At 40.4% G+C, this 13,205-nt stretch overlaps 1 protein-coding gene across 1 annotated transcript in view; it reads left to right on the top strand.

Annotated features, from left to right (window-relative positions):
- The first annotated feature begins 925 nt into the window (after positions 1 to 925).
- Positions 926 to 13,205, top strand: part of LOC124268225 — a 29,527-nt gene continuing 17,247 nt past the window's right edge. The window contains exons 1-4 of the mRNA XM_046703257.1: positions 926 to 1,218; positions 1,430 to 2,196; positions 7,551 to 7,733; positions 11,061 to 11,393. Coding sequence (XP_046559213.1) covers positions 1,462 to 2,196; positions 7,551 to 7,733; positions 11,061 to 11,393 — 1,251 coding nt within the window. The 5' untranslated portion in view covers positions 926 to 1,218; positions 1,430 to 1,461. The remainder of the gene's footprint in view (positions 1,219 to 1,429; positions 2,197 to 7,550; positions 7,734 to 11,060; positions 11,394 to 13,205) is intronic.

The raw sequence follows: 13,205 nt of genomic DNA, 5'->3' as shown, positions 1-13,205 counted from the left end.
TCCATTCGTCAACAGCTGATTCCAGGACATTAGCCAGGTTTGCCCCAGTGTGGCTCTCTTGTAATGTTCGTGTTTGAAGTACCGGAATTTTAAGTTGCCAGTCTTCGTTAACATAGTGAGCCGTGATGGTATTATATAGCTCTCGGTGGAACGTGAGGTCCAACCATCAGTAGTGATAGCCATTGATGACGCACGAGCAATATTTCCATCACACTTGATTTTACTTTCTTGTACATTTCAGGTATCACATAATTCGTGAAGTGGGTTCTCGATGGGATTTCATATCTCGGTTCAAGTGTGTGGATGAGGTACTTGAAACAGATGTTCTCTACAAGTGAATAAGGTCGCATGTCCATCGCAATGAATGTACCAATTCCATTTGTTATTGCTTGCGCCCGTGTCGAACGAGACGACAGTTTGGTCTTGAAAGCCTCACTAAGTCTAAGTTGACCTGCTAACGATGTGCGTTTCTTATCGTCAGAAATGTTCAAAGGTTTTGAACATTTTGATTGTCCATAATCATTGCAATGAATATCCGGGTGATGTCGCCGAAGATGTGTGGACATGTTAGTTGTGCTCCCCGTGTACCTGATTCGCAGGTAACACAGACGACAGACGGTCTCATCTTTTTCAACAAGTTTCTTACCGCCAATGTATTCAATTGGAAAACCAAATGCTTGCCAAACAGAAGATTTGAATGAAGCCGGGGGTTTTTCGACTTCACATTTGATTTCGCTGCTTAACAGTCCGTCTTCAGCCATTGTTTTGACAGCGCAAAAAGCACATGGCATCTGACCGTGAACTTGAGCTTGACATTCGCAGTAATGCAATCTGATTGGTCATTCATTTTACTGGCCACCAATGAACAAACAGCATGGCTTTGTATTTTCGTTTTCCTGGAAAGGCGTGTTTGTGTGAAGTGTTTCGAGTCATGGTTTCATGCAGAACATTTTATCATTAACAATTTTTGTCAAATTATTAATAACACAAGCTTTATTGATTGCTATGAAAAGTAGTATATTCAGATGATAGGTATGCTTTATCGTTTGATGGAAAATATTTATGATCATAAACGTTTTGTCACTGAAAAAAAGGCTGGATATTTTCGGAACGTATAGTAAAAACATTTGAGCGAATACAGCAGTTTTGTGCCAAACGTCGATCTAACTTGCACAACAGAGACAAATATAGACACTCTCAGGTAAGATGCGTTTATTCAATTCAGTGTTAACAACATGGACGCTATATTATGTGAACAAGATCATTTACTGTAATTGACAGCACACAAAACACTGTTTACAGTTTTGTATCGTAGCGTATCGATTCACGGACAAAAATGTATCGCGTATCGTATCGTATGCCCTAGATCGCGATGCACCGGTGTACCGGTGTATCGTTGCACCCTTTTATAATATTTTGTTTCTACGTGTTCCAGGTACACAGTAAATTTCTGTCTCAAAGATGGGAGTTCGAGGCCTGTGGACATATTGTCGGGAAAATCTGCCGTCATGTGCCAAGGCGGTGGACCTTGTTCGTGTTGCCAAGCAACGCCATGGCATAAACATTCTAGTAGACCTCTGTGCCTTTGAAGTGTTCCTGGTTCGTCAAGTCTTTGTGGCCCTTCAAGATGTCACGGACAATCCATACCTTCCAATTTTAGGGGGGGAATATGGTGCTATTGATGCATATGTGTCCAAATTGGTATCAGATTTGAAAAGTCTTGGCATTGAACTTTTATTCTTTGTGGATGGCTGCCAAGGAAGTTCACAGGAGGTTAATTCTCGAAAGATGCCCGTTTGGAAAGAAAGATGTAATGATTGTATTGAGGTTCAAAGAAATACTTTGAGAGTCTGTGCAGGGGACATCAATATAGATGAATTAACACAAATGTTATGTTCACGTTTGATGAGTCCTCAGTTCCGTAGTTCCTTGGAATCCAGTGGCTGCAAAGTCTGTGATGTTCGAGAGGAAGCTGATACGTATATTGCTAAAACTTTTGAGACAATGGAAAACGCTTATGCTGTTTTGACCAATGACACAGACTTTTTCATCTTCAAGGGATGTGTAAGCATATTCAATGAAGGGTTTGATTTGACAAACAGTCTCAAACCAGAGCCAGGAGGAACTGTACCCTCAAAGCCCAAAGAACTTATATGTTTGGTCTTTACATCTGAGAGGATTGGAAGAAGTCTTGGGGTATGTTGATGCGTTTACATTCCACACAAGAAAGCAAAAGTATACTGTGGCTGCATGGATTATGGTAATGTATTCTAAAGGTGCTCAAAATAGTTTGTGTATGTTGTCATTAGGAACATGCATTTGAGTGTGAGCTTTGTATGTGTTCTCTATACAAGCTTAGGGACATGCATTTGAGTGTGAGCTTTGTAGGTGTTCTCTATGCAAGCTTAGGGACATGCATTTAAGTGTGTGCTTTGTATGTGTTCTCTATACAAGCTTAGGGACAAGCATTTGAGTGTGTGCTTTGTATGTGTTCTCTATACAAGCTTAGGGACATGCATTTGAGTGTGTGCTTTGTATGTGTTCTCTATACAAGCTTAGGGACATGCATTTGATTGTGTGCTTTGTATGTGTTCTCTATACAAGCTTAGGGACAAGCATTTGAGTTTGTGCTTTGTATGTGTTCTCTATGCAAGCTTAGGGACATGCATTTGAGTGTGTGCTTTGTATGTGTTCTCTATGCAAGCTTAGGGACATGCATTTGAGTGTGTGCTTTGTATGTGTTCTCTATGCAAGCTTAGGGACATGCATTTGAGTGTGTGCTTTGTATGTGTTCTCTATGCAAGCTTAGGGACATGCATTTGAGTGTGAGCTTTGTATGTGTTCTCTGTGCAAACTGAGGGACATGCATTTGAGTGTGTGCTTTGTATGTGTTCTCTATACAAGCTTAGGGACATGCATTTGAGTGTGTGCTTTGTATGTGTTCTCTATACAAGCTTAGGGACAAGCATTTGAGTGTGTGCTTTGTATGTGTTCTCTATGCAAGCTTAGGGACATGCATTTGAGTGTGTGCTTTGTATGTGTTCTCTATGCAAGCTTAGGGACATGCATTTGAGTGTGTGCTTTGTATGTGTTCTCTATGCAAGCTTAGGGACATGCATTTGAGTGTGTGTGCTTTGTATGTGTTCTCTATGCAAGCTTAGGGACATGCATTTGAGTGTGTGCTTTGTATGTGTTCTCTATGCAAGCTTAGGGACATGCATTTGAGTGTGTGCTTTGTATGTGTTCTCTATGCAAGCTTAGGGACATGCATTTGAGTGTGTGCTTTGTATGTGTTCTCTATCTATGCAAGCTTCTCTAGGGACATGCATTTGAGTGTGTGCTTTGTATGTGTTCTCTATGCAAGCTTAGGGACATGCATTTGAGTGTGTGCTTTGTATGTGTTCTCTATGCAAGCTTAGGGACATGCATTTGAGTGTGTGCTTTGTATGTGTTCTCTATGCAAGCTTAGGGACATGCATTTGAGTGTGTGCTTTGTATGTGTTCTCTATACAAGCTTAGGGACATGCATTTGAGTGTTGAGTGTGTGTTTGTGTGTGCTTTGTATGTGTTCTCTATACAAGCTTAGGGACATGCATTTGAGTGTGTGCTTTGTATGTGTTCTCTATACAAGCTTAGGGACATGCATTTGAGTGTGTGCTTTGTATGTGTTCATCTATACAAGCTTAGGGACAAGCATTTGAGTGTGTGCTTTGTATGTGTTCTCTATGCAAGCTTAGGGCTTGACATGTGTGCTTTGTATGTGTTCTCTATTTGAGTGTGTGCTTTGTATGTGTTCTCTATGCAAGCTTAGGGACATGCATTTAAGTGTGAGTGCTTTGCTTTGTGTTCCCTCTGTGCAAGCTTAGGGACATGCATTTTGAGTGTGTGCTTTGTATGTGTTCTCTATACAAGCTTAGGGACATGCATTTGAGTGTGCTTTGTATGTGTTCTCTATGCAAGCTTAGGGACATGCATTTGAGTGTGTGCTTTGTATGTGTTCTCTATGCAAGCTTAGGGACATGCATTTGAGTGTGTGCTTTGTATGTGTTCTCTATACAAGCTTAGGGACATGCATTTGAGTGTGTGCTTTGTATGTGTTCTCTATGCAAGCTTAGGGACATGCATTTGAGTGTGTGCTTTGTATGTGTTCTCTATAAGCTTAGGGACATGCATTTGAGTGTGTGCTTTGTATGTGTTCCTCTATACAAGCTTAGGGACATGCATTTGAGTGTGTGCTTTGTATGTATGTTCTCTATGCAAGCTTAGGGACATGCATTTGAGTGTGTGCTTTGTATGTGTTCTCTATACAAGCTTAGGGACATGCATTTGAGTGTGTGCTTTGTATGTGTTCTCTATGCAAGCTTAGGGACATGCATTTAAGTGTGTGCTTTGTATGTGTTCTCTATACAAGCTTAGGGACATGCATTTGAGTGTGTGCTCTGTATGTGTTCCTCTATACAAGCTTAGGGACATGCATTTGAGTGTGTGCTTTGTATGTGTTCTCTATACAAGCTTAGGGACATGCATTTGAGTGTGTGTGTGCTGCATTTGTTGTATGTGTTCTCTATGCAAGCTTAGGGACATGCATTTGAGTGTGTGCTTTGTATGTGTTCTCTATGCAAGCTTAGGGAGGGACATGCATTTGAGTGTGTGCTTTGTATGTGTTCTTATGCAACATGCATTTGAGTGGTGACATGCATGTGTTCCTCTACATGCTTAGTGTGTGCTTGTGTGTATGTGTTCTCTATACAAGCTTAGGGACATGCATTTGAGTGTGTGCTTTGTATGTGTTCCCTATGCAAGCTTAGGGACATGCATTTGAGTGTGTGTTCCTGTGTTCTATGCAAGCTTAGGGACATGCATTTGAGTGTGTGCTTTGTATGTGTTCTCTATGCAAGCTTAGGGACATGCATTTGAGTGTGTGCTTTGTATGTGTTCTCTATACAAGCTTAGGGACATGCATTTGAGTGTGTGCTTTGTATGTGTTCTCTATGCAAGCTTTTAGGGACATGCATTTAAGTGTGTGCTTTGTATGTGTTCTCTATGCAAGCTTAGGGACATGCATTTGAGTGTGTGCTTTGTATGTGTTCTCTATACAAGCTTAGGGACATGCATTTGAGTGTGCTTTGTATGTGTTCCTCTATGCAAGCTTAGGGACATGCATTTGAGTGTGTGCTTTGGGACATGCATTTGAGTGTGTGCTTTGTATGTGTTCTCTATTAGGGACATTTGAGTGTGTGCTTTGTATGTGTTCTCTTAGGGGACATGCATTTGAGTGTGTGCTTTGTATGTGTTCTCTATAGGGAAGTTTAGGGACATGCATTTTAGGGACATGTGTGTGCTTTGTATGTGTTCTCTATGCAAGCTTGGGACATGCATTTGAGTGTTTAGGGACATGCATTTGAGTGTGTGCTTTGTATGTGTTCTCTATACAAGCTTAGGGACATGCATTTGAGTGTGTGCTTTGTATGTGTTCTCTATACAAGCTTAGGGACATGCATTTAAGTGTGTGCTTTGTATGTGTTCTCTATACAAGCTTAGGGACATGCATTTGAGTGTGTGCTTTGTATGTGTTCTCTATGCAAGCTTAGGGACATGCATTTGAGTGTGTGCTTTGTATGTGTTCTCTATGCAAGCTTAGGGACATGCATTTGAGTGTGTGCTTTGTATGTGTTCTCTATACAAGCTTAGGGACATGCATTTGAGTGTGTGCTTTGTATGTGTTCTCTATACAAGCTTAGGGACATGCATTTGAGTGTGTGCTTTGTATGTGTTCTCTATGCAAGCTTAGGGACATGCATTTGAGTGTGTGCTTTGTGTATGTGTTCTCTATGCAAGCTTAGGGACATGCATTTGAGTGTGTGCTTTGTATGTGTTTCTCTATGCAAGCTTAGGGACATGCATTTGAGTGTGTGTTGTGTCTCTATGCAAGCTTATGGACATGTGTTCTCTATGCAAGCTTAGGGACATGCATTTGAGTGTGTGCTTTGTATGTGTTCTCTATGCAAGCTTAGGGACATGCATTTGAGTGTGTGCTTTGTATGTGTTCTCTGTATGCATTTGAGTGTGTGCTTTGTATGTGTTCTCTATGCAAGCTTAGGGACATGCATTTGAGTGTGTGCTTTGTATGTGTTCTCTATGCAAGCTTAGGGACATGCATTTTAGTGTGTACTATGTATGTGTTCTCTATGCAAGCTTAGGGACATGCATTTTAGTGTGTACTATGTATGTGTTCTCTATGCAAGCTTAGGGACATGCATTTGAGTGTATGTTTTGTGTATGTTCTGATTACAAGCATGGGGGCATGACTTTGTGTGTATGGTGTGTGAACATTTTCCTAACAAGCTTGGGAGGGTGGGGTGAAAAGAGAGCACAAATTTTACAAATTTGAATGTAATCTGTTACTATAATCACATTAAAAGATAGGGGGCACCCATGAGTGGTGCTGTTTGTGCTGTTCACAGTCACAGAAATAATTAACAGCATTCACATGATAACATCAGACCACCATAATGACAAGGCCACAATCGTATTTATTCTGGTCAGTGGGAAGTTTAACTGAGAATTTGTTTGTTTAACTTTGTTTAATGCTGAATATTCATGCAGGGGTGTGTCAATAACTGAGTCTGAACCAGACAATCCAAGACAATGGGTTGCTGAAGACACGGATCTTCACAGGTTTTGTTTGTTTGCTTGTTGTTTAACGCTGCACTGTGCAATATTGCAGTTATATAACGCTGGTCTGTAAATAATCAAGTCTGGACCAGACAATCCAGTGATCAACAGCATGAGCAGAGCTCCAGATAACATTTAGCTCATGTGGGTACTGTACCCACTGCAATGTTTTGGAGTGGGTATTATGAATGTTGAGTGGGTATTTCATTTTTCGTTATCCACTGCTTTGCAAAATGTGGATATTTCAGTCATTTGACTCTCCTAAGTATTATGTCATTGAGTAAGTTTACTAAGCAGGTATGTCCTGCCTTATATCATATCTAATCAAACCCAACTTAAATATAATGGAAATGATTTCATAAAAAAAATCACTTATCCAATACTGACAGTACAACACTAGTCCTATACTAACAGTACAACTTGATAGCAATCAATGTCTTTTTCATTATGCAAGTGATGTTTATAAATATATTCCGTACGCATTTGTTTGAAACGTTTTGAGTATCTAACATTTTAAATGCGTAAAAGGTACGCAAAAATTATTTTTCAATGCGTAATTGGAAATTTTCTATGCGTATCTTACCCGGATACGCAGCTTATCAGGGCCTCTGAGCATGAGCATCATGCCGTAGGTTTGTTGCTATGTTTGTCAGAACCATACCTCTTCTCATGACCTGTACTCTTACAGATGACATGTACATTACTTTTCTCCTGCATGAAATAAATGTGGCATGATATCTCATTAGTTAGATACTAGCTTAAAAAAGAGGACTAGTACAAACAGACCCCCACCCTCCCAAGAGACACATTCCATGCAAGTTCAATAGTCTTGCCTTGTTGTTAAACCCCATTTCATCTTATCTCACCTTGTTCAGTTTCAGCATCATTCACAGCTGATAGAACTCAGTATCATAGCCGGGAATGACAACACTAGGCGCTTCATGATGGAGTTTCGCTACCTGCTTTCCATTAAGGGTAGATGGTCAATGTCCAAGGCAGCTGCTTGGGTGAAGCAATATGGGCGTGTCGAAAACCATCCAGCGTTGGCTCGAAAAGTGGTTTGTATGATTATTATTGTTTACAAGAATCCATGCCAATTGTGAGAAAAAGATTTGTTTTGTTTCTTGGCTTGACTGCCATATAGCTGGAATATTGCTGAGTGCAGTGTAAAACTAAACTCATCCTAGGATCGACAGAGGTTTAAACAAAGTAGAAATATTGCCTGAGTAAATGCTTAAGCAGTTATTTTCAATAAGGCAATGTTGGTAACTTTTCTTGTATATAAGTTAGTGAGTGAGTGAGTTTAGTTTTACGCCGTACTCAGGAGTATTCCAGCTGTATGGCAGCGGTCTGAAATAATTGGGTCTGGACCAGACAATCCAGTGATCAACAGCATGAGCATCGATCTACACAGTTGGGATATGATGATGTGTGTCAACCAAGTCCGCAAGCCAGACCACCTGAACCTGTTAGTCGCCTCCAACGACAAACAAAGGTTACTGAAGACCAATTCTAACCTGGATCTTCATGGGTCTCTTGTATATGAGTATAAGGTTCATGCATTTGACTTTGTTAAACAAGGCCTGTGTATTTGCATACCAGGAGTTTTTTTTCTGAATCCTGTGATGGTAACAGAACCACGGACCATACTCCATATCACCAAACAGTTTAGTCATGTAGTCATGTCAGGAAGCTGACAAGTGTAGGATGTCATCTGTAGGTTGACTCTTAAGGTAACGGTTTTGCATGGTTATTTGAATAGTTTGGAGCAAAGAGTAACAGAATTGCCTCCCTTAGCCATGCAAGGATATGCTAACCAGGGTTTGAATCCCTGATGTTCCCCACAGTGATCCTTGGTCAACAAGCACCCTCAATCAGCTCCCAGGTTTCACCACATAGATTAAACATGCACACATTAGGGTGTCATCCAGGAAGAGGATTGATATGTACCGGTACTGTTTGCAGATATGTACGGGTACTGTTTGCAGATATGTACGGGTACTGTTTGCAGATGTGTACTGTTTGCAGATATGTACGGGTACTGCTTGCAGATATGTACGGGTACTGCTTGCAGATGTGTACTGTTTGCAGATATGTACGGGTACTGTTTGCAGATGTGTACTGTTTGCAGATATGTACTGGTACTGCTTGCAGATGTGTACTATTTGCAGATATGTACTGGTACTGTTTGCAGATGTGTACTATTTGCAGATATGTACTGGTACTGTTTGCAGATGTGTACTATTTGCAGATATGTACTGGTACTGCTTGCAGATGTGTACTATTTGCAGATATGTACTGGTACTGTTTGCAGATGTGTACTATTTGCAGATATGTACTGGTACTGTTTGCAGATGTGTACTGTTTGCAGATATGTACTGGCACTGCTTGCAGATGTGTACTATTTGCAGATATGTACTGGTACTGCTTGCAGATGTGTACTGTTTGCAGATATGTACGGGTACTGCTTGCAGATATGTACGGGTACTGCTTGCAGATGTGTACTATTTGCAGATATGTACTGGTACTGTTAGCAGATATGTACGGGTACTGCTTGCAGATGTGTACTGTTTGCAGATATGTACGGGTACTGCTTGCAGATATGTACGGGTACTGCTTGCAGATGTATACTATTTGCAGACATGTACGGGTACTGTTAGCAGATATGTACGGGTACTGTTTGCAGATATGTACGGGTACTGTTTGCAGATGTGTACTGTTTGCAGATATGTACGGGTACTGCTTGCAGATATGTACGGGTACTGCTTGCAGATGTGTACTGTTTGCAGATATGTACGGGTACTGTTTGCAGATGTGTACTGTTTGCAGATATGTACTGGTACTGCTTGCAGATGTGTACTATTTGCAGATATGTACTGGTACTGTTTGCAGATGTGTACTATTTGCAGATATGTACTGGTACTGTTTGCAGATGTGTACTATTTGCAGATATGTACTGGTACTGATTGCAGATGTGTACTATTTGCAGATATGTACTGGTACTGTTTGCAGATGTGTACTATTTGCAGATATGTACTGGTACTGTTTGCAGATGTGTACTGTTTGCAGATATGTACTGGCACTGCTTGCAGATGTGTACTATTTGCAGATATGTACTGGTACTGCTTGCAGATGTGTACTGTTTGCAGATATGTACGGGTACTGCTTGCAGATATGTACGGGTACTGCTTGCAGATGTGTACTATTTGCAGATATGTACTGGTACTGTTAGCAGATATGTACGGGTACTGCTTGCAGATGTGTACTGTTTGCAGATATGTACGGGTACTGCTTGCAGAATGTACGGGTACTGCTTGCAGATGTATACTATTTGCAGACATGTACGGGTACTGTTAGCAGATATGTACGGGTACTGCTTGCAGATGTGTACTATTTGCAGATATGTACTGGTATTGTTAGCAGATATGTACAGGTACTGTTGGCAGATGTGTACAGGTACTGTTTGCAGATGTGTACTGTTAGCAGATATGTAATGGTACTGCTTGGAGATGTGTACTGTTTGCAGAAATGTAATGGTACTGGTTTTTTTAGGTAAGTACCAGTACTGTTTGCTGGTCAAGTAAAAAATTTACTCCATCCACAACAGATATGTGTTTAAATGTACAAAAATACATGAGCATATATCTATCTATTTTGGCACTCAGCAATATTCCTTTGTATGCTGGCAATTAGGTGCCTGATTCTGAGGGTGTGGGTTGGAATCTCGGAATGGACTCAACCCAACAAAAGTACTAGAATCCAATGTATGAATTAATATTGAAAAGTGACTGGCCAGAGGGCTAGTTAAGTACAAATGTTACTAGCCCAGATCATACTTCACTGGCCCTGCAAATTATCAAAATGCACATTGGTCAGAATTTGTGTGATGTTTGGTAATTGAAAATGGTAAGTTATTGTTGCCCCTTGGAAACAATATATACTGTTTAGCATAACAATGGCGAAGCTGATTGGATACCAACCAGTAGAGCCTTAGCCAATCAAGTTAAACGTTACATTTGTATTGTAATGGTTCCTAACCCCTTTTGCACCATGCTATTAACATTTTTTATATAGCGATCTACGTGTGACAAGAGATAATAAATATCACAAAACTTTTGCAAGTGTACTTTTAACACCTTAATAATTGACTTCATCATATTCATGTGCCTTAACTAAACAAATTATCTGAGATTTTCAGCTAGCCTAAGTCGAAATAGCTTTAACAATATACTACTGGCCCCATTCACAATCAGCTAGCATTTGACTAGTGGGCCAGTAGCTATTTTGAATGCTGCTAGAATCTGTACTTTACTGAGAAAGTGTGATCCCAAATATAACATGTGTTACATTTATTCATTTGTTGTTCCCCTATCTTGGCATTACAGGATAGATATCCAGCTTTCCGCAAAGCTGTAGAAGATTCCAGACTGTTCTACACATTGCAATGCACTGAACCTGTGAGGGTGGGGGGGGAAATTCTTGCCTTGCTCAATGATGGTGTTGTACAAGGAACCTTACCTAGTGCACTGCTGGCTATATACAACCGGGTTTACTGGCGTAATGTCTCCATAGAGCAGCCGTCATTGTGTGGCAACACAGCCAGCACGGCCCTCATAGAACTCAGGCAGAGAATATACAGGATGGTGCTTCCAGAAACCGTGGACACAGTGATGGAATTTGGACTTGACTCCCAAGGACAAAAATTTGAATGTGTCAGTGTAAGTATATTAAAAATAATGAAGTCTCAAGCGACAGATTGATGGAAGTGTTTCCATGATTTCCATGATTTCAGTGATTTATTGGAACATAGGCAGCTTTTTTATCTTTTACCATCCCCACCCCCCACTTTAAATCAGGACCCAAAAGAGTTCATTTTAACACTAGGGCTGCTATGATTCGCCCAGACCTCATTTTTATTTTCGATATCGGTCCTTTAATTCGATCATTTTTCATTCTATTCTTCATACAAGTGAAAACATCAAATTCATTTAACTCTCAGAGTTGGCATTTTTAGCTTGAAATCCATCGTCAACTTCGCGTTCTGCTAACAACAATTCTCATTGTATAATTAGCTGGCATCACCTAATTTCAGCGCTTGAAACTTCTCAAGTTGCAGTCAAAATTATGTTCTTTGCTGTGTGGAAATAATTTATATAGGTATTCAAATATCGAATCGAAATAGTGATAATGGTTATTGAAAATTGAAACTGACATTCAGTATGATTATGACTAGATTGTGATTATTAATATGACACTTGAGACTATGAAAGGGGACAAAAACATGAAAGAGTTTATATAGAGTTTAGGTTTATTTAAAAGAAAATATGATTACTATTAACAGATGATTATTAATACACTGCTTATCAATGCTGCAAAGATCCCTGAATCATAATTACAAGTATCTACTTTGAAAGTGAAGGATATTGAAGTGAGGTGGACAAAGTATTTCTTGTAACTGTAGTTTAGTTGTGTCAGGTATGTCTGGTTTTTGCTGCAGATAAACCTAGATTTTCAATCAGGGATCCGAACAAACATTATGAAATGAAGGTATGTTTTGTTTCTGAATCCTGTTTTAAACACAATTGTTTTAACGAAATATGTGATCAGCAAATGGTGGCACCTGTTTGACATGTTCTCCAGGCTTTACTGAAACATTCCAACAAAACAACCTAATGTGATATCATTGGCCTACTTCATTGTACAGCAATTGAAATTATGAGGTGAGGTGAGGTGAAATTGGGTTTAACGTCGTGCTTGAGAATATTTCGCTCATATGACGACGTGCATGCGTGTGTATGTGTATATGCGGCTGCTTGTACTAGCCCAGACTGAAGCTGGTTTTATAGTGCTAGCCCACTGGGATACCATCATGCCGCAGTGAAGCATGAATACCCCACTCAGACACATTATACTGACTCCGAGCCGACCAGTCCTTGTTGTACCCATTAATGCCGAGCGCCAGGCAGGGACCAACAAGTACCATATTTTAACGTCTTTTGGTATGATGCGGCCGGGGATCGAACCTGCGACCTTCCGCTCTCCGGGCGGACGCTCTAACCACTACACCACAGAGGCGGTCTGAAGTTATGAAGGGATGCTTTGTCTTGTTTATGAATGCTGTTTTTCACACAATTGTTTCAACAAAATGTGTGATCACCAAATAGAGGCACATTTTTACCAGACTTTACTGAAAGATCCCAGTTACAGGGATGAGAATGTTCCGCAGATCTGTGGAATTCCTTGGATTTGATTGTGCTGGGGTCATTGGATCTGGAATGGGGACATACCGGCCCCTAAGACCCCCAGCTCATTGTTTTACTCTTGTTTTAATCGTAGCCTTTCCCATCCCTACAGTTAAGGGGTTTTCTTACGCTACTGTGAACAGTGGTACAGAACTGTCATGGCATGACAACCTAATGTTGAGGGAAGTCAAGGTATATAGTGCTTACAAACCAAGGTTCATAAATTAATAAAGATCTTAGTTGAGCAGATCCTGGTGAGACCTAAGGGCATAACTCTGCACAGCCAAT

Source organism: Haliotis rubra, unplaced genomic scaffold, assembly GCF_003918875.1.
Source record: "Haliotis rubra isolate DU_JTF1 unplaced genomic scaffold, ASM391887v1 Scf137, whole genome shotgun sequence".
NCBI lineage: Eukaryota > Metazoa > Mollusca > Gastropoda > Lepetellida > Haliotidae > Haliotis > Haliotis rubra.
The sequence above is the reverse complement of the archived record's forward strand: the minus strand, read 5'-3'. Positions and strand labels throughout refer to the sequence as shown.